The 21,706-nt window shown below is 40.3% G+C and overlaps 2 protein-coding genes across 6 annotated transcripts; one reads left to right on the top strand and one right to left on the bottom strand.

Moving 5' to 3' along the window:
* Nucleotides 1-1,083: 1,083 nt before the first annotated feature.
* Nucleotides 1,084-11,487, bottom strand: LOC116251366 (nuclear poly(A) polymerase 4-like). 5 transcript variants are annotated; one of them, XM_031625605.2, is made up of 13 exons: nucleotides 10,854-11,486; nucleotides 10,688-10,765; nucleotides 10,378-10,485; nucleotides 6,260-6,322; nucleotides 6,002-6,163; nucleotides 4,393-4,506; nucleotides 4,242-4,304; nucleotides 3,634-3,963; nucleotides 3,375-3,539; nucleotides 2,046-2,699; nucleotides 1,826-1,902; nucleotides 1,634-1,702; nucleotides 1,084-1,438 (listed from the first exon to the last, which is right to left on the bottom strand). In XM_031625605.2, the coding sequence occupies exons 1-12, from the start codon at nucleotides 10,962-10,964 to the stop codon at nucleotides 1,678-1,680; spliced, it is 1,950 nt and encodes a 649-aa protein (XP_031481465.1). In that variant the 5' UTR covers nucleotides 10,965-11,486; the 3' UTR covers nucleotides 1,084-1,438; nucleotides 1,634-1,677. The 5 variants fall into 5 exon arrangements, with proteins under 5 accessions (XP_031481465.1, XP_031481474.1, XP_031481448.1 ...); XM_031625614.2 differs by having other exon boundaries at nucleotides 1,826-1,872; nucleotides 10,854-11,485; XM_031625588.2 differs by having other exon boundaries at nucleotides 1,634-1,902; nucleotides 10,854-11,487.
* A 7,392-nt stretch (nucleotides 11,488-18,879) lies between these two features.
* Nucleotides 18,880-21,067, top strand: LOC116248366 (protein IQ-domain 26-like). Its single transcript, XM_031621122.2, has 3 exons — nucleotides 18,880-19,259; nucleotides 19,443-19,649; nucleotides 20,173-21,067. The coding sequence occupies exons 1-3, from the start codon at nucleotides 18,915-18,917 to the stop codon at nucleotides 20,806-20,808; spliced, it is 1,188 nt and encodes a 395-aa protein (XP_031476982.1). The 5' UTR covers nucleotides 18,880-18,914; the 3' UTR covers nucleotides 20,809-21,067.
* Nucleotides 21,068-21,706: the final 639 nt, after the last annotated feature.

The following is a 21,706-nucleotide window of genomic DNA, read 5'->3' as shown; positions in this document are numbered from 1 at the left end:
ATGTCAACTGATAGGATTTGGATTGGATATGCACCTCCTCCCACATCCAATTAATTGACTAATTGCATAGGAAAACTGAACATAGTCAATTGACATCTCCCGGGGGGAAAAAATATCTCTATCATCTCTCTCTCTCAAAAGCTTTTCTCGCACATGATAGTTGAAGGAGACCAAAGCTTGTAGTGTACATTTTAAATTTTTTTCTTTTTGTAAAATAAGAAATATACTTACTTCCAACCCACTCCTGACGGACGTTGCGTGACATGGAGAAAAAATCATTTCAATTAGCCGAATCCATTCAGGAACCAGGTTCGAAAAAAGGCAATAAATCACCAAGCTGATTTGAATAGCCATGCAAGTTAAAACCTGTAATTCAGAATCTTTAATGGAGAAAGAAACAAAGCATGTTACTCGATTTGCAATCTCATGGACCCATTTGACCTTGATCTAGCATCAGACTCCATGCTAAAGACCGCAGATTTTAACTTGCGAGCTTCAGCTAAAGCTGATTGCAACATTATTACTTGAATCGGGGATCAAATGTTAGATGTACGATTCGAGTCCACCAGTATGAGAATAAGATAATCCTAAAAGTTTATTTATGGAGGCGGCTCGACATATTAGTGATCCGACGCGCCCGTTAAATACATTCGTTTCGTTATTGTATAATTTACGCGTGAGGAGGAGGGAGAGATTGCACCGGAGCAAAATTCACTGGCTCATACCAACCACGCTTCAACAAAAGTTAGGACGGGGATAAGATTTGACACGCAAAGTTTGCGACGCACGCAAGCCAATGACATTCAGTTATGGAAATTAATATGCCAAAAGACCAAAAAGGATTAACTAAGTTGCACTGGAACAAAACCTTGACTGGTGAGAAAAATCACCCTGCAGCGAGCATTTCCATAAATGTACAACCGTGCGCGCAAACTTCATCAAGTGCTTCAACCACTAAAAGCCCAAAGGCCCACATATGTAACTTAGGCTGTGACTTTAAGATCAGTTTGTCACCCACAGCGAACCACCTAATCGTGCGCACACACACTTTATTAAAACGCGTCCATAGTCAGGAAGAAGACAGAGAGGACAAACAATCACTGTATTACAAGATGAGTTGTCCATGTACAATATTTGATTAAGCAAGAGAGAGAGAAGAATGATGTGGAAGAAAGAATCCTAGTTTAAAAAAACCTATATTCTAACCTAATCCTAGATCACTAGAGGATCAAGAAAATTGTAAACATCGACCCAAAACTACAGATGAGAACCAGGCTCCCCCACATCCGAATCCCCGAAGGAAGGGTGTCATCGCCTCACAAATTAGCTGAGCACTACATGAGGGCACTGCCCATACAACCAAATACTTACCGGTTCCTTTTTTCCCCAAGTGCCCACAGTCGGCCACCCAGTTCATACATTACATACACTAGCACGCCTGTACACGAAAGTCAAAAGCCAGCTATTAAAAGAATCTCACCACCATGTCTGGACTTGGCTTGAGTTTTGCTCTTTTTGCCCAAATCCCGTCTTCTATCACTCATAAATTTCCTTTTTTCTTCTCAATGATCTTTTATCTGACTTTTTTTTCTCTTTGAGAAAAAGAAGAAAAGGAGAGTTGAAGAAATCTTACATGATTTCCAGCAGCTTACGCATGTTGGTCCTCAGCAGCCATAACTAAGCCGTCGTCGTTAAGCTCAACCTGCACAAGAGAATTGAAAGCAAAGAGATGCGGCAGTATAAAAAGAAATTAAAATAACCATGATCCCTTGTATAAAAACATGAAAAAGAAAAAGAGGATTGTGCAAAAACAGAAAAGACATGCCTGATCACCGGCTTCTGCACAGATTCGTTGCTAACTCCACCACGAGCCTGAAGAACCATACCAAAAGCAACATTTGGCTTCATTGATCCAAAACAGGAAATAGCACTCATAGTACATGAGTCCAAGAAAGTAGGTCAAAAGACAAAAAAAAAAGAAAAAAAGAAAAACATCAGTCCAAGAAAGTAGGTCAGAAGACGCAAAAAAGAAACAAAACGTATACCTCCAGCTCTTCCACTAGTCCGTCCTGAAAACCTGCATTCCCAAGCAACTGAGGGTCCTCCATCAGTGTCCCAGAAGGCACTTCTTGCGTGACACCACTTTGAGCATTCTCCTCAGTGTGTCCACCTGAATCAGATCTACTCTCCTCTCCTGAGCTCCCCCGATCAGATGGACCTGAGATATTACCACCATCAGGAGTTGAATAACCATTCAACCGTTCTGGGCTAAGAGAAGATCTTTTCCCCATCCTTGTAGGCGTAGAAGGATGTTTCTTCCTCTTCACCCGTCCTTCAGGAGAGCCATCGCTACATTCTTCAGATGCATCATCTCCTGGATGTTTCTCGTGCTGGTTTGTGATCCTTGATGAGCGCAGTCTGCGGTATCCCTCAGGAAAAACGTATGAAGGAATCTGCTTTCTGCGGACATGAGAAACGTATATTTCCATCCCCGGCTTCCAAAACATGTACATGTTGACAGAATGACGAAACTCGTCGACGGTGCCACGTATATCAAATTGTTGGCCTTCTTGGACTTGCACCCCCTGTGTCCGTTGCAAGCCCATGAAGAATGCACAATGTGAACACTGCTTCGATTTGTCAACATATTCGTTAGGATAAGGATGGCACTGCAGCATCCCATATGTATCACGCTCTATCTGCAAATTCAGCAGCAAAATAGGCAAAAGAAGACAGCATCAGCCACTAGAACGGCAGCTCCAAAACTAAACAACTGATAGCCGCAGTATCAGGTTTAGGAAAGCTACAAAATTGAGCCTCAAATGCTCCATAGAAAACACAAGGTCCAATTCGAACCATATCCCACTCTATACAGCAAAGCATCGAGTTGATCTGACTGCTCACTGGTCAAAAATTTTAAATCAAGCCAAAGTTTAAATTCAGGTTCCATAGGGCAGCAGTCTATCAGCAAATCCATCATCATGTTCAAGTCATAGAAAACGCGTTTTTTTCGAAAAAAACTCAAAAAAAACACGATAAAGTAAGTGGCCGTTTAAAACTAAAAAAAAAACATTTTTTTGAAAAAACACGTTAAAAATGAAAAGAAACGTGTTTTTAACCTGTTTTTTCACATTTTCATTTTTTTCAGTATTTTTAATGCCGAACAGTTTTTTTTCATTTGCTATTTTTCATTTGTTGCAAATCTACTTATCTTTTGATGTTTGTGTCCTTAGTTTCTCACTTATTTTTTAGTTCCTTCATTTTTAGTTTTTTTAAATTTTTAAAAATTTACCATATTTTTCCCATCCTTTTCCCGTTTTTTTTAAGCTCGCTGTATTATACTCAAGAAAAACCTTGCTGTTGCAAAATCACACCTTGAGAGTAAGCTGCCGCAAGCGAGACTCAACCCATCCCTTCCAGGAGCGAAGGTCATCAGTATCAGCTGCAACGATGTCAACTTGCAGATAGTTCTTGTATGTCTCAAAAAAAAGATACTGCTCAAACAGCGCAGCCCAATTCGCCTTATTCAACTCAATTTCCTGCATGCTCGGGAACAGTACATAAGAAAGAAAAAAATCATCAGTAACAAACTTTGTTTTAGTTCTAAACCGATCATAGAACCAGACTGCGCACCTCACAGATCTTGTTACCAGTTTGAAACTGCTCCATCATTACACGGAGAGTGCTTGTAGAGACATTATAACTAGAATTCATACAAGGATATGCAGGAGTTATAATTGGCATGTGGTGTGTTCTATCACGAGGGTTTTTACGTGGATCCCATACAGGAAACCCAAGTTCATCTTCCTCAATGGAGCACAGCATGACAGGATTTGGCCAACGCCACTGTGTATAAACTCTGAAGAACCGAGACACAAGCATACTAGGATTTGCATTTGGATAAAGCTGGCATACACGAGCTACAAGGAGAGCCCAATTTACACCACCAAGAAATCCTGTGACCTGCATTAAACAGCCAACTATTAGGACAATATTTTTTAACACTTTACAAGAAGGAATACATTTAGCTCAAAACAAAATACATCCAAATATCAAAGCTATCTATCCACTTGAATTAAAAATACATTGCAATAGATAAGTGGCACAGTCAAAATCTTTTGAAGCTTGAGTATGATCTTGTTACATTGCCACATGTTCAATTTCTCGTAAAATATTCAATTATCATCTTTCCCAATATTCAAAGAATCAAAAGAGAACAGCGTCAAATTTGTTGAACTTACATTTGAATATACACCACGCCTTCTTGCCCAAAACTTCAGGCATCTCAGGGCTGTACGGAAATGCTACCCAAAAAAGTGGAAATTAGGGTTATGGGATATCACAAAACCCTTGCAAATTGCTATAACCAAAAAACATAAATGAAATATTCACCTCAACATTTGGAACAAGCCGAAGTATCTGGTCTGCAACTCGACAACCATTGAGACTTCGGACTGTTGGCTCATCAACGTTGTACAACACAGAACTGTGAGAAATATCTAAGTCCTACAAATCACCAGGAAAAACAGAAAAGGCCAAAACAGCCCTCTTACAACTGAGCTCTTGCATCTTACACAACTGACAAATATTCAAAATGTTTTAAAAATTTTAAAGGAATCAGAAAAAAGGAAAACATACACAAAATCAAATGATTTCATTGAATAACATCATAATAGTATGATGATATAATTGTGAGAATCTATTTTCTGAGACGGAAAATATTTTGATGTTTTAAAGATATGAATATCTCCTTCTTTGGTCAAAAAATTGCAATTTTACACAATTTCACCAATTTGTTGACCAACTGAACATGGAAGCCAGCTAAGCCAAAAGAGTGAGACCCCAATTCCTCTCGATTCTTCCAGTTTAGGATGAACTGGCAAGCTGTGCCACTAATGAAATCCCTAAAAGGTTTGCACAGACCATAAAAGTGTAAATCCAAAATTTTGGTCTCTTCCCAACTAGCCCAATAAGAAATTTAAAGAAACAACTTCACTTCAAAACTATGATACATAGGTATGGGTATGGGTGCTGGTACAGGTACGGACCATTTTCAAAAAACTTGGGTGCAGAGGTACAGAAAACAAAAAAAACTTACTATGAAATGATAAACATGTAAAACAACAGAAAAATATCTATGACAAGTAAACAACAAAGAACATATAAATCAACATAAACAAGTAAACAACACAGAAAATATATATACCAATGGCTTTTGCAGTAGTGTGTTTACGAAACCTATGAAAATTGAAAAAATTTAAGCATATGGACAAAATACATATCAATCCCAAAGTCATCTGCTGCATATATAAGTTGCAATGGAATGAGGAAAATCATCAGCCAAACTGAGCAGCCCCTTAAACACTCAAATATGAACCACAACTCAGCATTGTGGAACTGGAATCTAAGTGCTAAATGCTGAAATGCAACAGGTCAGTTACAGGAAATAACATAGGAGCATGCACGGACGTTCTTGACAAAAATTGAGGGTTCTGCATTTTGTTTAAAAGTAAAAAAGGAAAACCAAAAGCCCTAATTTAAAGACGGTTTTGGACTCGGTCAACTTTGACCGAATCCGAAAAATACCATATACATACCTGGGTACATTGACCGTACCCGTTACGGTCAAACAAGCACCCGAGCCACACCCAGGTGCATACCGGTAGGTACGGTACGGATACTGTTCCTTAAGAGAAGTACCCATGTGACAAAGCTTCAAAACTAATGGTTGCAAATTTCAAAAAAGTGAAAACTCAAAACTATGGCCTCTTTGAAACTAACCCCATAAGAAATCTAAACACCTTGACTTTTGAATTCTGTGCTTCCATACAGAAGACCAAAAATGGTCAGTCCGTTAATATAGCAAGGAGTACAAAGAAAAAAAAATGTGCATAAGAAGAACCAACAAGATATTGGTCAATAGTCCTCATGCGGAAGAACCAGCCCCTCTAAAATCATGGAGGAAAAAAAACAATTGGGATTTGGAAAAAACAACACACACCTCAGGCACAACCAAGACAGATATGCTAGCATATAGCAGATCAATTGATATGCCCCGGAACTTGAACTTCATTACAGGAACATGAGCATCTGGAACGGGCTGCAGCTCAGTCACTTCATCCATTTCGTCCAAAATATCATGCAAAATAATAAAAAAATCTTCCTGCAGAAGGTAGCATTAATACAATCAGAGGACAACCCAATGATGAATTAGAAAAAAAAAGGGCACATGCAGAAACACTGTTAGGGGAAAACTTACCTCCCTATTGACGTAAGATGGACCAACACACAAGGTGTCAATATCAGATCCAGGACCATGAACCTGACAGCCGGAGAACAATCAATCTTGTGAGAAAAGTGTACAATAGAAAACAGCAACACAAATAGATAATCCACACTACATCTCCCAGATAAAACAATGCAGAAGCACAACGACCACCTTCACCATTTTAAAATGCAACGAGCAGGGAAAGGTGGGCCAGAAGCACAACGACCACCTTCACCATTTTAAAATGCAACGAGCAGGGAAAGGTGGGCATGTCTTTGCTCAAGCAACAACTTATCTGAAGTTTGTTTTTCATCCACGTACCTGACTTTTCTAGAAACTCTTACATGACGTCATGACCCATTCTTGTCTTACAAAAGGGAAAGAAACCTACTATTTAAAACGCCCTAAGCATACAAGCCACCTCTACTACAAAGCATTGTTGGCATTTGGCAAACCCGTGAATTGCACTCTGACTGTCTAACTATTGGGCATCACAGGTCAGCAAATTGACTTGGTGATATATCCAGGTCAGGTTATAATATTTTATAATGTAATTTTACTACACAACATACTCAAAAATAAGGTTTTGGAGTTTTAAATGGCAAAATTTTTCTCGGGTATAATAGTGAGCTTAAAAAGAAAAAAAATACGAAATAGTTTTAAAAAATTAAGAAAATCCAAAAAAATTAGGCAAAAATCAAATTAATGAGAATCACTGAATCAGATCATTAACAGAATCAGAAATAAGCAGACGTATTAAGCACTTAATTATTAAGTATTAAGTTATAAACTATTAAATAATATGCATTAACAAACCAATTGATAAACTAAAAAAAAACACATCTGTATATATATATATATGCACAACCCAAAAAAAGTTGCACTTCAAAACACGAGAAAAACGGGAATTTTTTTTGTTTTTTCCTTTAAAATAAAAAACATGTTTCCCATTTTTGAAGGCGTTTCATTTTCACGTGTTTTTTGTGACACTGCTACAAAATGATAAAGTTGAACATATCTATAAAATAAGGAAACCTCAAATAAAAACAATTAATAACCATAGTTTATGAACACAAATACATAACTAAAAAACTAAGGACTAACAAACAAATTTTCACAAACAACTATTGTCTATTCTTAGTGACATTGACTAATAGTTAGAACTAGAAGTTAGAACATCTATATTTGGGTGCAGTAATCCCAAGCTGATTCAACTGATTCCAGCCAATTTGGCCTATCCAAAACCAAGCCCATCAAGATTTTGTTGCATTTGAGTCAATTCTTTACTTGGCGCCCAGTTCAGTAGTGATCGGAGCCAACTAGGGCAATTCCTGAGTCAACTAAGTAGGTTTGCAACTTTCCCATAAATTTCTTTATACCAAGAAATTTGCACCACCTTTGCCTAAGAATTACAAACAAGCAATTGCCCTTGGATGCAACCTCCAAGACCATATATCAAATTATTCAAAAAAAAATAGTCGCCCACTTGTTTTTACATGTTTTTAAGTATAATGTTTAGATCGGCAACTTCATGACACATGCACTTTATACATGTATTCAGTGTTTTTTTAAGAAATGTGCTTATATTATTCCTTCACTTTCTCCACCTTCTCCAATGTCATCTTCAAGGGCTAAGGATCTGTAAGATGAGTCCCTCAATGTCTCAGAGCATAAATCATATTGTTTCTTTCTAATCAGGGTCATCTAGTACACAAAGAAACCGACCTTATTGTATCAATCATAGTCCTTCGCCACATAGATCAAACATGCAGTAAGTGAAAGTTGGCTTTGGTTAACAAAAACCATCCGAAGGACCATAGTCCTTGACCTATGGTATACTGATTTTTACCAGACAGCCCCACACAGCATGAACAAGTAAAACCAAAATATATGCAGTTAGCTGTCTGGGTGGGCTTAGGCACAGCCCCCTTAAAAGTAGGAAAACTGCTCGTCATTTTAGCTAAGATCAATCGATATATTAAAAGATAAAGACAATTTTCAGAGTTAAAAAATAAAAAAATTAATGACAATTTTCTGTTTGGACCACATGGATACTTCCACTTAAGCACCTAACAAGCTAAGCTACTTGCTTGAACCTTTTGGAGCAACAAAGGACAAGTGTATTAGGTCCAAATGCAATCACTTAGAACAATGACACAATCCAAAACCCTACTTGCCTGCACATATATGCTCATTAAAGTGGAAGTACAAAAAATGACAAATGTTGATAGACAACAAGGTGTACATAGAATAATCAACCACATCACAAAAATTTTCGACTCCAATCCCGCATCAAGATATATGTATCCCATGGTAGTACTAAGTGCAAAGCAAGCCCAGGTGGTGGACCTTGAGAAATAAGAGGCATATGTGTGCCAAGAACAGTATAATGAGCAGAAGAATGGGTAGGAAAAAAACAAAAAATAGAAAAAGAATAAAGAAAGGCAAATATCAAAAAAGAAATAAGGAATGAGAAAAACAATACTTTAGAGACATCACTGTCCCACTTGTGTGCCATGGCACCCCAGTTGAAAAGAAGGCCCCTAGGTCCGCTTGACTTCTAAAATTTGTCCTGCTAGGCTACCCAAGTCCATGTGACCTGGGGTGGCGGTAAGGGTACAACTCGGGTGAAGCCCCTCACTCTGTCAATGTGAGTGTAATGTGGTCAGTCGCTATGGAACAGAAATAATATTTCTGTCAAAAAAAGAGTGTGCACCTGATTCAAGTCAACAGTGAGTTAAGGTGCAGCTAAAGTCATAAGGCCTAATTTCATCCTCCACTTGACAAGAGAAACCAATGACTGAGAGTAAGACCTTTTTCTCTCCCAATGAAAACCAGCAGTGATAGGTGACAAAAGCTCCTTCAACTATCTCTCACCCTAGCTCATATCTCTCTTCCAAAGACAACTGGTGGGAATCAGCCATGATCAGCAGCGTACAGATCTAATCATAAGAAATTAACATTTAATTGTTCAACTTATTAACATTAACATGTAATAAGCTTTTGTAGCATATAATCCCCATGTAACAACATTTGTGACATATAATTCGCATCTAACAGAAGTTGCAGCATAAATTGCAATGACAAGAACAACTGCCCCTGTTGGCTAGCTTAGATTCAGATAGACATCTATCACATTATGCCAAAAACAAAGACTGGGTTTTGAGATATTCTCCTTTATGATGGCCTCAAACACAACCTCCATGCCTCAAAGACAATTTTCTTGCCACAATCAATGACAAACTCTCTATTCTGATTTGCCTCTATTCCTTGCAGGGATGCATCCTGCCTGGGCCCTTTCGGGGTGCACTTCATAAGTTATATGTCACCCATAAGTTATATGTCATTCTGATTTGCCACAAGTCATTTCATAAACTCTGAAGTGTCAGACGTAATCTACTCATTTGTTCATTTTATTCATAAATTACCAAACGAAGTTCCAAAATACTGTGCACGCACCTAATGACCCACAGTAGCCAATACCCTTCATGAACTGTGAGGTTTTAAAATTTCATTAGAATCTGTTGTATAGATATATTTCATTAGAATCTGTTATATGGATTAAATGTTGTCTCAAAGCTGGCAACATTCCACGCCCATAGGAGAAGTTTCTATCATGCATCAAAGAAAATTAGCAACTGCTTTCCATCATGCAGTTAAATAGATATAATTCTTTACCGTATCTCATAATTTATAATTTTATACCAACCATGAAATGACTTGCTCAAAGAGAACATATAATACTAAACTAGGAAGACTAATAACAGTAACTTCAGCATGAATTTTCCCAATGACTAGATGAATGCCAACAACAAATATCAAAGAGTCTTTTTAGACAAGTGTTCACAATTGCAAAATGCTGAAATAGGACGACCAGATAACGACCATTAAATTGTATCTAATGGAGAAAATTAGGAGATCAACAGATGATTAAACGTTATGCATATGATCAGGAAGTACATAAATCAACATGCAAACCTAGAGGAAATCAAAAGCAATACAAGAAATAAATAAGAAAATATATAAAAGAAGTAGCCCCCTGGAAGACTCATCAGCCAATTAGCCAAAGTGAAGTACAGAAAATCAACACGAATTCGTCCAATTCTCACCCCAAGACGATAAGAACCAAATGTAAATATCACGGCGTTAGCATCATCCACCATCTGATCTGTATATCCCCTCTGACGTGTCAACTGCTTCACCCATCTCTTCACAATCTGAGAAAAAATCAACCAACCCAGAATGAAACAATAAAATGCACCCTCAAAAACTAGAGAGAGAGAGAGGAAACAGAAAGAAGCACGTCCAACGAAACATCAAAACCTAAAAGCTCATCCAACCATATAAGTGATGGCAACTGCTCATAGAAGTCCATAGAAAAAGCGTTAACGTCAAATTCCAAACAAATCAAATACAAACCTGGTCCAGCTCAGCAAGAACCTCCTCCCTCTTTATTGTCTCCTCTCTGCTCTCATATAAGGCATAATCGACCAAAAACTTGGGAGCAAAAGATAAAATTTCGTTAGAAAAATAAGACACCAATAAGGGGGGAGAGAGAGAGTAGAAGAGACATAAATTTGCTTACCTTCTCCAGTTCCAAACTCCTCTGTATGTCTGCATCCGTCGGTCCGGCGGCCGATATCGGCTTCGTCACGCCGTACTGCTTCTGCCCGCCCGGCTTCTCCGCGTTCACCATCGGAACAAATCCCGGGACCGAGATTTGGAAGGAAAAAGGAAAGCAAGAAAAGAAGGGGAAAATAACAAAAAAGAAAAAAGAAAACCAAGAAAAGATCAAGAAAGAAAACCCTAGACAAAGGCACCTAACGGAGAAGAACCACGGGCGAAAGGACAAGGAGATAGCGAAGACGACGACGAGAGGGAGAACCAGAGAGGAAAAGAAGCCCTAGCCTTCAGAACAAGAAAGGATTGGAGGGTCCCTATCGCCCCCGATCGTACGCCACGCCGGATCGGACCGAGGGCGACGGAAGCGAGAAGAACCAAACCTCCGACGCCGACACCGTGAGATCATGCAGATCCGGCAACGTTCCGGCGGAATCCGGACAATATTCTGGCCCAGAGATGACCGGAGGCGACGGGGCAAACCCTAGAAATCGGAAGGAAGGAACGGAGCCGCGGAAGGGCAAGGCAGAGAGCGTTTCGAGGGTTTGCTGGAAAAGGAAAGAGAAGAGAAAAGGGAAAAATCTGGAAAGAGAACGAGATCGCAAGGCATAGCCCAACAAAAAAATACTTATTGCAATATGGCTCCTGTTGCTGAGTGTTTTATAAGACAGGGCTCCACCTTCCTCATATTACTCCTGACCTTTGGATCGTCGAAAACACTGTCTTCATACGGGATTAGCAGTTCAATGTCATGGTCCCTAACTAGGACCATCTATAATATCTATATTAATTAAGTAAAAGAGCCTCTCCTTATAAGGGTGAAAATGGAATTTGAATTTTTATGTAAAAATTGGTGTAAAAGCCTATTTTGTTCAAATGTGGGAACATGCCTTCCCATGTTAGCTATATGTTTCTTACAAATAAATTTATCAAGTGTATTGACAAAACTGCCCTTCAACAAACCTAATCTTAACATAATACCACTATATAATAACTCATGAAACTTCTAGCCATTTGGGTTTCAAAACTACTGAAATTAAAGATCTCCTTACCTTTATTGACAAAAATTGATACATACTTTGGATTTAAGATCACCATGCAAACTCCTGCCTCAAGAAAATATTGGTTGATAAGTGCTAAAAGTCAAAAAGGAATAAAAATTGTGAATGAAGTGATGCAAAACCGTCAAACTCGAGGTCACATGTTAAGAAAAATAGCTCATTATGAAAGGATAAATCAGGATTGGCACTGGCCGCCCAATACGGCCTTGAAATGGTTAAGTTAATTGGTAATAGTTCATAATTTTAGCTTATTTTTGTAAAATGCCAAAACTTTAGGCCTGCTAGAAAAATCAGGCACAGCCAAGCTTATCTTCCAACTTATAGGATATTGCACAAAGCACTCAAATAGTTATTTTATTACATCCAACCGCCCCCCAACAAACTACATTGTGGCTAACATGGTTTGACAAGTTCACGTCTTTTGCCAATAAAGCCTTTGCTTGCGTTACTTGGGTGGGCATCTGTAAATACTTTACTAAGTTATCCTCGGAAACGAAAATTAAAAACTTCCGACGAATTCCTTGAGAGTTATTACGCCAACCGACCCACGAGCGCCGTTTCGGGGTTTGCTGCCGCCCCCAGGAAAGCGGTATTTTTTGGTTTGACTTGTCTGACTTCAAAAAGTAAGTCCTTCTTCACTCCCACGCCACGTCTCCTTGTGTCCTGGACAGTCGTCTCGTTGGCGCCAGCTGTTCCACGGGGCTTGATTTTCGGGTGTTCATCAAGGTCAAGAAAATGTCGCCGCTTTATCACATAGTGGTTTCTTTCGAGGCGTGTCGATGAAGGGTCGAGTCAAAGAGGTGGGCTCAAACTGGACTCATCGACGACCAGGTTGGCTCGAACCAGGACATCGAGATTCGAGATCGGCCCAGTTATGCTTGGACTCGATCGACTTTTCATATTAAATTTACAATTTTTGGGTTCTTAATTTTAGCGTGTTGGGCGGGGAGGGACGCGGAGGTCAAGCTTCGGTTACAACCACAAACGCGTGATGATATTTTCTTGTTTATTTGGCAAGATATCCACCGGTCGAAACGTCTAAAGGAATATCAAAAGATTTCAAAGGACAATTAAATGCGTAGTCTTCCACCTATATAACATTTTCCTTTTGTACGAATGCTCTTTTAGGGAAAAAAAAAAAATCACCATTCCGGGTGTGATCACCACTCCAGCTACTTTTTGCTCTGTTTGCCAAGGCAAGGAATATCTTTCCCACAATGATCGGACGCAAACCGGGGACCATCTGATTTCGCAGACCGAACTTCAGGATTTGTTGAGATAGATGCGTTTGGTGACATTCAGTTCTGGGACATCCTCACCTGCCGACCTTCTGATAGAGACAAATCACCCCCACCATGACCAAACAAGCGATCCCCTTGCCCACTGCCCGATGGATGGAGGTCAACTTAAAATTATTTGTTGCGTACAACCTGGTCAAATTCGCCCGCTCGGTTTACAGCTATGAAAAATGTACGGTTCTGCCGGTGCCCACTAATATATATATATATATATATATATATATATATATATATATATACACAGAGAGGGAGAATAGTGATAGTAAAGTTATTAAGCTCACCTACAAGGGTCATCTGATCAATTGTAATTGTAATAGAGGGATAAGAAAAAAAAACAAGAACAAAAAGGTGTGAACTAATGCAAGATAACTAAAATGTTCATTGTTTTTCTTCTTGCTTCTTTTTTCCAACTGTCCATTACAATGGATCAGACTTTTATAGGATGCAAATCAATCAAATATGTTTAATTATGGATCCAATTTTGGTTCTGGTTAGCTGGATCCAGTAAAAAGTTTAGGACCCAGTTTTTGATTGCATTCAGATCCGGTCGCAATTTCATGACCAAATCCAAATTTGAGTCTACCTAATATCTAACTGCAATGAAGTAAAGATCTGATCTTGTTAAGTATGGATGTTTGACCCTTTGGTACAGATCCAGATTTAATTTTCAAAAATGAAGCTTGAATCTAAAAAAAATTCATATAACTGGTTTACAATTAACGAATTTGATAATGGATACATCCTACTAAAATCGAAACTGATTACACCCATATCTTTATTCCACCTCATTTTCCCATTATATTAGTTGTCAAGATGACAGCAAGCCCGAATTAAATGGGACCAACAAGATTCGCTTCTTACCATAAAAAAACATTGCCTCATCTTTCAAGTTGAATGCAATTCTTTTATGGCAAGAAATTGGATTTATCAAGAACTAAAATTAGTTCCACAATAATATCTGTACTGATCTGTCACTAAATAAAGGTTGGACATATTCCCATATATTAGGTTTTGAGCTCTTGACCTCCTACAACTTAATGTATCTTAAATACAAATCATATATATATATATGGGATTTAATTTTTAGGCATTGAGAAACAGATTTCAATTATCGGGTTTCATGAATGTGCGCATACTGAAGCTGGCTCTTTCTTGAGGTAGGCAAGGACCTGCCTTGGGGCACAACAATGTTTTTAGTAGACGTTTGATTGTGGAGAAGAATATCGTATTTCTAGAGCAGAGTGTTTTTGTTTCGGACCTTTCATGATGGGAGCGGAGCATCGGACGCATAAAGAGTACTCTGTCCCTTGTTTGGTAGTACACCATGTGCCTGTAGGACCTCACTTGGTGTCATGAAGCGAGATTTTAAACTCAAATTGTTTCTTTAACTCGCTAATTTAGTGGAACTAGTGAAACAAGAAATGTTAGTATATTTATTTTAGAAAATATAAATATATAAAAGTATTAAAGACCGTGATATATGGCACCCTTCTACTGTTGCTAAATTTAATCAATTTGCAATTGAATATAATTTGAATTGATTTTCTAAATAATACTGTTCGTATCAAAAATTTCTGATTGCTACCGCTCCTCAAAATTCACGATCTTTTTCTCCTATTAATAATGAAAAGTACAAGGAGCCTTCAACGTTTGGTACCCTCTCATTAAACCCGAGGGTCAAATCCCGCATGACTTACGAGCAGTCACGGACTTTATATCCGTAGACTTGACATCCGAGGCAAGTACCAACAAATAATCCCCCATTTTTCCTACGAGTGGATGAGTGCTCCCAACCCACCTTTCTCTCAAGAGGCTGGATAGCTGTTGGTTTTATGTTTGCGTGAGAATTGAATTGAGGACAACTAAGTGTGGTGTTTAGAAGAGAGAGAGAGATAAAGAGATGCTCTTATTTAGTGTGCACTACCGCCCTCAGTCTTCATTATCAAAAGGGCATTTCAAAGCTCTTGGATATGAAAACCTTGTATCTTCAATCCAATGATTTGAAATCAAAGGATCTAAAATCCGATGCAAACAAGTGTAAGTGTAGTTTTAAGGCCCCGTTTGATGGTAGATAACAAATCGTACTATTAAAAAATCAATGGTAAATTACTCTGATCTATAGATACTTTTTTTGTGATTTATTTGACCGTGAAAAAGCCCTACAAAAGCGGTAAGTTTCCTCCAATGTACAGTAAAATGTGCATCAAACGGAGCCAAAGAAGATATATGCCAATGCTTGTGGTTAATGTGAGTGGAGGGCTTTGGCTCTCTCCCAATTCGTGGACAATGTCCTTCCAAATCTCCTTTCAATTCGTGGATATAAGAAACGAAATTGAGTAGCTTTCTATGTGGAAGCTGATTGGTGAGAGCAGCAACATTGAGCAAACAAAAAGACTACTCATTGGAGGTCGTTTCTTCCTGATCAAGGAAGTTTGATTTGTAGATGCTTGAAAAGGCCTTCCACCAGCCAATTCTTTGTTCCTATCTTCTATTCTATTTTGTCCAAGAAAGACAAAACTACAGGTTTGGTTTGGACCGACACTATGTTATGTAAGAAAGTGGATTATAAGAACTTAAGTATATAATAGATAACTAGAGAAGCCTAAGAGGTTGTTCGGCGGTAAGAACATTATGTGAGTGTTTTATGAACCCGTTCTAAGCATTCATGAAACAATATAACTTGTGTTTTATGAATCTGCTCCAATCTTTAAGGCAGATACACGAAACACACTCCCTCTAACCTGGGGTGGTTGTGTCGAGTAAAACGCAAAATGAAGAAACTGAAAAATAATTTTCCATCAAAGGAGCTTAAAATGTTATATACTCTTTTGAAACGCATTGTTACACAGAGATAGGGCCAGGTTTAGGCCAAGGTGACGGTTAGAAGGAAGACAATCCCCACAACCATTAATGGTGAACTGTTGTTGGCCAGCACATTGCTTCACTATTTTTTTTTTTTTTGTCCCTTAGCTTGTGTAACGTACCGAATGAGCGATAGTGCTTGGAGACAAGAGGGACGATGTTGGATCCAACCCTTGATCAAAGGAACATCATTCATGCTAGCATGGCTCTACTTTTTGGTCGAAATAAGTGTCCAGTTTTGCCTTTATTTTCGCCATGAGATGACCAATTATCCTACTTTATCCCGTCTTGTCTAGATATAGTTGGCCTGTGTGTTATTTCATGGCGATTATATATATATATATATATATATATATGTGCACTCTTGAGCATGATACCGATAGTCGGCTTACTTAAAAACTCTTAGTGCATCGCAGACGTCTCCCTTAAAGCCTCTTCGTGTGTTATTCTTCGTGTGTTATAGACGGCTCCCTTGAAAATTCTTGGCAAGTTGTCATAGTTAAAAATGTAAAATATAAAAAGTTGAAAATATCAAGGATTTCAAATATGAGTGGGCATTGAATCGGGTACACGAAGAGCATAAAGTTGGTGACTGGGCTCGGTTTAGATAACTAAGCAGGTGGGTTTGAGCAGCCATTAAGGGTTTCGGGTTAGCTCGCATGGGTTTATCGAGCCTTGAGCCAGCCTGACCCAACCCGATGCCGAGTCTTAGGTAGGTTACATGTGGCTCCACCATTATACTTAAAGCAAATGTTCGCAGTATCGAGAAAAATTAGTCTCCTCATCTTCGCATGGAAGGGTAATTCTGAATAAATTTTGCCAGTTGTATTTGTTCATGCTATCTAGATATTTTATCCGGAATTACCTACATTTATCCGGATAAATTAAATGAGTTATGAAGAGAGAACCAAATATAACTATCAAAGGCAAGAGAACGGGAGATTTCTAGGATTGTCTTGTTAAAGTTGATGCGACATCCTGAATTATCTCAGTTTATCTGTATAACGATTTATCTAGATAATTGTTTCCCGGTAGACGCTTTTTGCGCTGGACCATTAACAATTATTGGCATCAAAAGGGGGACAAAATACATGTCACTTTCGTCTGCGTGGTCTCATTGTACTGGTATTGGATCGGGTCGTCGAGGGGTTCAAACTCAGGACAGTTACTGTAGCCTACGCGTTATGAGGTAGTGCCAGATTTACGAGCAATACGGGTTGGGCTTGGGACATGGAATATCAGAAAAGCAGCCTGCGTTGGTGAAGGAATTGGATTGGGGCTTCACTGAAGAATTTGGATCCAGGTTCAAATGCCACAGACCCAAATTCCCTTGGCCCAGCCCAAGGTAGGTCTAACTCAATTTCGGGTCAGATTTGTGAAGCACAAAATCAAGTCCATTAAGACCTGGATCGGATTTAACACAACCTGGATCGATGTCTTCAGTTGATCATGCGGCGGAGCCGGAAATTATTAGAATCGGGACACTTGAATGTGATCTGGGACAGTTCCAGGCTGGGGAACCAAACAAGAAAATGGGTTACACGATAGCCGAACGGTAGTTAGACCCAGATCCAACTGGTCCCAATGGTACATCGTCCTTCCAATTCAGTACCGGATCCAAACAGAAGTCCCATGCTCACCAATTCTAGATCTTGGCATATGCACCAATTTCAGAACCGGAATCCCAGTTACTATAATCATAGCTTTGGCCTTTTAGGCAATCAATGCCTGGTTGTCCAGTTCTCCCGCTTGATTCATTTGCCAATGAGTCGGGCCTACTATATTGGATCAAAACCCATACACTATATTGGAATAAGATCCGGATCAAAGTCCTCTCATATTGAAAGAAAGGAGCTATCCACACGGTTGCCACGATAACAACAGCTTTTAAATAAGGTTAAAATCGTTTAATCAATGGAAACCGTGAAATAAGACGGTGTTATTTTGTCATCTTAAAACGGGCAAGAAAATATCGCGATATTAAGAAACTCCGTGACGGTGGCGTGGGTGGATCAGGTTGAGGTTGAGTCGAGGATGGGCAATGGTCCTGTCAGATCCTGGACCGGATCCGGGTTCGGATTCCGAAAATATCCAAAGATTTTCGTAATCTTCACTCCTCATTCCTGCAACTCGAAGCGTCACTCTGGACACACCTTTTTTGACTTTGGGCTGTAACACGTGAAGGAGAAGGTTAGGGGTATTTAGGTCAGTCAGAAGAGTCAAAGGCTCCTTCCGTCCGAGTTAGCGGTCAAAATTGTCATCATTGACGGCCCCGGTCACCGTTTTGTCCTCCAAATTCAAAACGCCGGTACGACGGAATTTTACCCAGAGGTTTAAATTCTAGAATAATTATTTTTAAGAAAAAAAATAAATATAGTCGAGATGAATTTTCTAGTCTTTAAAAAATGTAAAATAAATAAATTTTCATAGAAAATCATAATAAGAAATTTTCGGTTTTCGAGATCGATTTTTAACAGATTTTTTTTTTCTTAGTTTGAAAAATCTCATTCCAAAGTTATAAATTAAAAAAACCGAGAAAATGAGTGCGTAAACTTTTGAATTTCTCAGGAAAAAAACGGCAGCCGCGAAATTCATTCACAGCCCAATGCATCTGTCGCCTACTTCGTTACACGACAAAACTTCTGCCCAGAGAATTTGAACGTCTCCGAAATGACGGAAACACCCTTGATATTAGCATAACTGCCCCCGTGTAGGGTGAAATAACGAAACTGCCACGACGGACAAATAAAGCGGGAAGGACGTGGCCTGGTGCTTCGCCGGCATCGATTATCCGCGAAGGGGGCCATGGGAAAGGCGATGAGGTGGCTGAAGGGCCTCCTCTGGGGTGGCAAGAAGGATGCCGGCGAACGGAAGGACGGCCGAGACCGGAACGCCGGCAAGCCCAGGGCGCAATCCGAGGCCGCCCGCAACCCCCTCGGAACGCGGCAGTACCTCGACGCGCGCTTAGCCGAGGCAGAAGACCAGCAGAGCAAGCATGCGATCGCGGTGGCCGCGGCAACCGCTGCAGCTGCGGACGCGGCCGTGGCGGCAGCCCAGGCCGCGGTCGCCGTTGTCCGTTTGACGGGTCAGGGCTTTCCCCGGGAGCGGTGGGCCGCCGTCACGATACAGACCGCTTTCCGTCGATATCTGGTGCGCGCGGGAAACCCCTTCCCTTTTTAACGATTTCCTTTGCTTCGTTTTGCACAGTGGCCACTCGATTCAATTTCGTTTCGTTAAATCCTAGCAATTTAAGCGAGAAACGATCGAATCGTCTTCTTTCTTTTGGGCTTTCCTCGTTGTGATCTCCTTCGTCTTGGTGGTGCTGATTTGTAGGCGAGGAGGGCGCTTCGGGCACTGAGAGCCCTCGTCAAGTTGCAGGCCCGAGTGAGGGGATACCTGGTTCGGAGGGAAGCGACGGCAACGCTTCACAGTATGCAGGCGCTCTTTCGTGCTCAGGCGACCGTCCGGTCGTTTCAAGCTTATTCTTCTCTTCCGCAAGGCCAGAAACTTTGTTGCGACGCCCGCCCTCGCCGGTCCATGGTAACTAACCCTCCTGTCCTCTGTTTCTAATTCTAGTTTATGGCATTCGTCATCTCCGTTATGCATTCCGTAATCTTGACAGCGCTCATTCTTCTATCATTCTCGAAGTTAGCAATTCGTTGAGCATCTCACACTAAGTGTCATTCCACGAGGGTCAGATTGATGGTCATTAGTCGTTCTTATCTCAATTTGAAGGAAGCTTAGATGGTTCGAGATTCATTCTACATTATCTGTGTTGCTCATTACCAGAAGCAGGTTGATTACCTTGACAGTTGAGGGTACAAAAGTGGTCCTTTTTCATGTTGAATTCGTTCCGCCTTAGTTGATTCTGATTCTGATTCTGATAGTGCAACTGCAATCCGTGATGCTTTTTCTGAAATACGGGAGATGATTTTTTTTTTTTCTGAAAAGATGGAAGTAGGATAAATCCGGATATTGCAATCACCATGCACTGGATTTATCCTGTTTTTTTCTCGCGAAATGTTTCTCAGTTTTTTTCCTTTTCCTTGGTCTGAAATTGCAGGAAAGATTTGATGACAGAGACCGCGTTGCCGGCATCCACAGCAAGCGGCTGTCTTCCGCGGAGAGTGGGGAGTCGCCCAAGACCGTCGAGATCGACACTTACCGGCCGCGGTCTGCCCGCTCGCACCGTAGAAACACTTCCATCTCCGATTCATCCCCGTCCAAGGATCCCTTCTCCCCGCCGCCGCTGATGGTGGTGGCGCCGCTTCCGACCGCTGACGGTTGGGGAGCTTGCGACGAGTGCCACCGCCTCGCCTCGACCGCGCAGAGCACCCCGCGGTTCTCATCCGGCGGTCTGCCGTCGACGCCGGCGAAGAGCGTCTGCGGGCCGTACTTATTCGCCGACGCGCCGAGCTACATGGCCAACACGCAGAGCTTCCGGGCGAAGGTGCGGTCCCACAGCGCCCCAAAGCAGAGACCCGATCCGTTCTTGAAGGGGAGGCTCTCGCTCCACGAGCCGCCCGAGTCTCGGATCCGAATGCGGAGGTCCAGTTCCCAGGTCCAGCAGGAGGGAGGCTTCACCTTCCGCAACGCGGTACTCATGCGTCTTGACCGCTCAGCGGATCTGGGTCCGGGTTCGGGTCAGATCCACGATCCCGATTACTTGCGTTCCCTCCGTACTCGGTGGTTACGATAACAACAAGAGATAATAATTACTTCTGTGAAAAAAAGGCACGGAAGAAACAATTGAAGAGAGAGAAACTCGGCCGTGACGATGGAATCGTAGGTGGCGTGTTTGTTAATCCTTTTATTTTTTTTTTTCTTGAATTTTCATGTGGCATTTTTAAATTTATTTCATGATGCTTTCCTTTTTGTAAATTAAGAACACCACGCCTTAAAGAAAGTAAGAAACGAGATTTAGAGAAGCACAATCACAAATATTAATTATTCATTAAGTTTTATCTTTTATTTATTTTACAAGTAAAAAATAAAATAATAAAGAGCAACAACAATACCGACAAAACACTTTGAAAGCGATTTCATATTAACAAGTATTCTGATTTTAGCAATGAAAGGCCGGCGCATACGTGGTCGGTGATAGCTTTTAGTGCAGAGCAACTCCTCCTTCCACTGGTGGCTGCTTGAAAAGGTTCCAAGGGCCAAAGAACATGCTTGCCTGAATGAGAACGTACAACCACGAGTCCATGACCTAATGTTTTAAGAATTTACTCAAAAAAAGGGAGTAACATTTTGACACTGTTCATATATATATATATATATGTATATATATGCTCAAAGTCTAAAGGCAGATTGATTGGAAAGTAACGATTTATTATTGTTGGTAAACAATCATAAAAAAGGTCTGACATGACATGACATGTTTTTTGTTGATGTCGTGGCATAAATGTGATTAGTGATTCGATGAGAAAGTTGATCAAGTTTGTATCATTATTGGTAGAACATGAATGTGATTGGTGATGTTAAGGGCTTCCGTTTTTTGTGGTAACATGATAAACATTGCTTGGCGACAAGGTATCGTATGTATGAAAGCACATGCCTGTCCTTTCCTATGTGATTTCCATGTTTGATTGCCC

Source organism: Nymphaea colorata, chromosome 1 (genome assembly GCF_008831285.2).
Source record: "Nymphaea colorata isolate Beijing-Zhang1983 chromosome 1, ASM883128v2, whole genome shotgun sequence".
NCBI classification, from domain to species: domain Eukaryota; kingdom Viridiplantae; phylum Streptophyta; class Magnoliopsida; order Nymphaeales; family Nymphaeaceae; genus Nymphaea; species Nymphaea colorata.
The sequence above is the reverse complement of the archived record's forward strand: the minus strand, read 5'-3'. Positions and strand labels throughout refer to the sequence as shown.

What these genes read in the sequence shown, in the direction of transcription:
- LOC116251366 (XM_050076565.1), bottom strand. Translation starts at nt 10,964, where the DNA reads ATGGTGAACGCGGAGAAGCCGGGCGGGCAGAAGCAGTACGGCGTGACG. An exon ending in GGCGTGGTGTATATTCAAAT is followed by an intron (nt 3,964 to 4,241) that starts GTAAGTTCAACA and finishes TGTTTAATGCAG; the next exon opens with GTCACAGGATTTCTTGGTGG. An exon ending in TGCGGCAGCTTACTCTCAAG is followed by an intron (nt 2,700 to 3,374) that starts GTGTGATTTTGC and finishes CTGAATTTGCAG; the next exon opens with ATAGAGCGTGATACATATGG.
- LOC116248366 (XM_031621122.2), top strand. Translation starts at nt 18,915, where the DNA reads ATGGGAAAGGCGATGAGGTGGCTGAAGGGCCTCCTCTGGGGTGGCAAG. An exon ending in CCGCTTTCCGTCGATATCTG is followed by an intron (nt 19,260 to 19,442) that starts GTGCGCGCGGGA and finishes GCTGATTTGTAG; the next exon opens with GCGAGGAGGGCGCTTCGGGC. An exon ending in CCCGCCCTCGCCGGTCCATG is followed by an intron (nt 19,650 to 20,172) that starts GTAACTAACCCT and finishes CTGAAATTGCAG; the next exon opens with GAAAGATTTGATGACAGAGA.